The following is a 1,601-nucleotide window of genomic DNA, read 5'->3' on the forward strand; positions in this document are numbered from 1 at the left end:
GGTCAGGGTCACCACACACACCCCCAGGGGAGGCTGGGGTCAGAGGTCAGAGGTCAACCATCATGGAGCTCTACTGGGGGAGCAAGAGACTTAGAAAAGCTATACTGAATGGGGAAATGTGAATACTGTGAATACTGAATGGGGGTCAATGGGAGGTTATTCTCTGTGTTTAGAACGACACTGATTGACGGCAAACTGCTCAACAGCACATTGCAGGATTCTGGAGGCCGAGAGGAATCCAACCATGTCCACCTCTTGACCTTTGGTTCATTTTTACTGACCGCTAAATCGAGAAATCATTTTCATGCTGTGCTCTGATCGCTAACATTGTTAACGGAGTGTAACATTTTAGCTTTTATTTTAACATATTTAAAGATGCTCTGTTCGATTTACTGCACTTTTTGTAAAAAAACAAAAAATCCAATATATGCAATAAATAGGTCCAGGGGAGTCGTTACTATCTGTACAGAAAATATAACCCACGGTGTCGTGCCTGTGGAGCAAATGCAGAATTTATTTTTATTATGAGCGAAGCCGGCCCGGCGCTGAGCCCCGCCCCCTGAACGGCTCCGTATGGAGGGAAAACGCCCACTTGTTTATATCTGATACGCTGCTCCACTGCCCCCTCTAGTGGCCGAAAGATATCGAACTGAACACCTTTAACATTTTTTGTTAAAATTTGCCAAATCGTAAATTGATTAATAATCCGTCCCCGTCACCCTCTGTGTGTGACCCAGATACAAAACCAAATATGATCCCTATCAGGCCAACGGTGTCTGAGGAACACCAGAACACCAGAACACCAGAACACCAGAACACTAGAACACGAGAATACGGGGCACGAGAACACGAGAACACGAGAACACGAGAACACGAGAACACGAGAACATAGCAGATACAGGATACAGAGACTTATTATTATTATGTAAGATGTAGGATGAATTATTTAGCATTATTATTATTTAAATAATACTACTAATACTACTACTACTACTACTACTACTACTACTACTACTAATAATAATAATAATAATAGGAAAACGGGATAGTTGACATGCACGCACACACACACACACACACACCTGTGTGATGCAGGAGGCCTTGTGTTCCTGCGTGTCCTTGAAGGCGTGCAGCGTGGCGCACGTCCCCTGACTGGCCCCTCCCCTCTGCTGGAACAACGCTCTCACCCTGTACCCCTCCCTGCCCCCCCCCGCCCCCCCCCTCTCTCCACGTACTCCGACAGCAGGGAGGCGGACAGGCGAGAGGACAGGGGGAGGACGGACTCTGACACCAGCTGAGAGGACCAGAGAGAGAGGGGGGGGGAGAGAGAGAGAGATACAGAGAGAGAGAGAGGGAGAGAGAGAGAGACAGAGAGAGAGAGAGAGAGAGAGAGAGAGAGAGAGAGAGAAAGAAAGAAAGAAAGAAAGAAAGAAAGAAAGAAAGAAAGAAAGAAAGAAAGAAAGAAAGAAAGAAAGAAAGAAAGAAAGAAAGAAAGAGAGGGACATTAAGAATAATTCTTCTTATTCTTCTTCTACCATAACATGATGAGACGGGCATATTCTGAAGTCTATGACATTAGTTAGTTTTTGAGGCACAAATTT

General features: G+C 45.2%; 1 protein-coding gene across 1 annotated transcript in view; it reads right to left on the reverse strand.

Annotated features, from left to right (window-relative positions):
• Positions 1-1,601, reverse strand: part of tmem132a (transmembrane protein 132A) — a gene marked incomplete at both ends in the record, with an annotated part of 30,037 nt that overhangs the window by 27,276 nt on the left and 1,160 nt on the right. The window contains 3 exon segments of the mRNA XM_084454422.1: positions 1-33; positions 1,083-1,208; positions 1,211-1,294. The exon segment at positions 1-33 is cut by the window's left edge and continues 41 nt beyond it. Of these exon segments, the coding sequence (XP_084310548.1) occupies positions 1-33; positions 1,083-1,208; positions 1,211-1,294 (243 nt within the window).

This window comes from Borostomias antarcticus (assembly GCF_949987555.1).
Source record: "Borostomias antarcticus genome assembly, chromosome: 20".
Lineage (NCBI taxonomy): Eukaryota > Metazoa > Chordata > Actinopteri > Stomiiformes > Stomiidae > Borostomias > Borostomias antarcticus.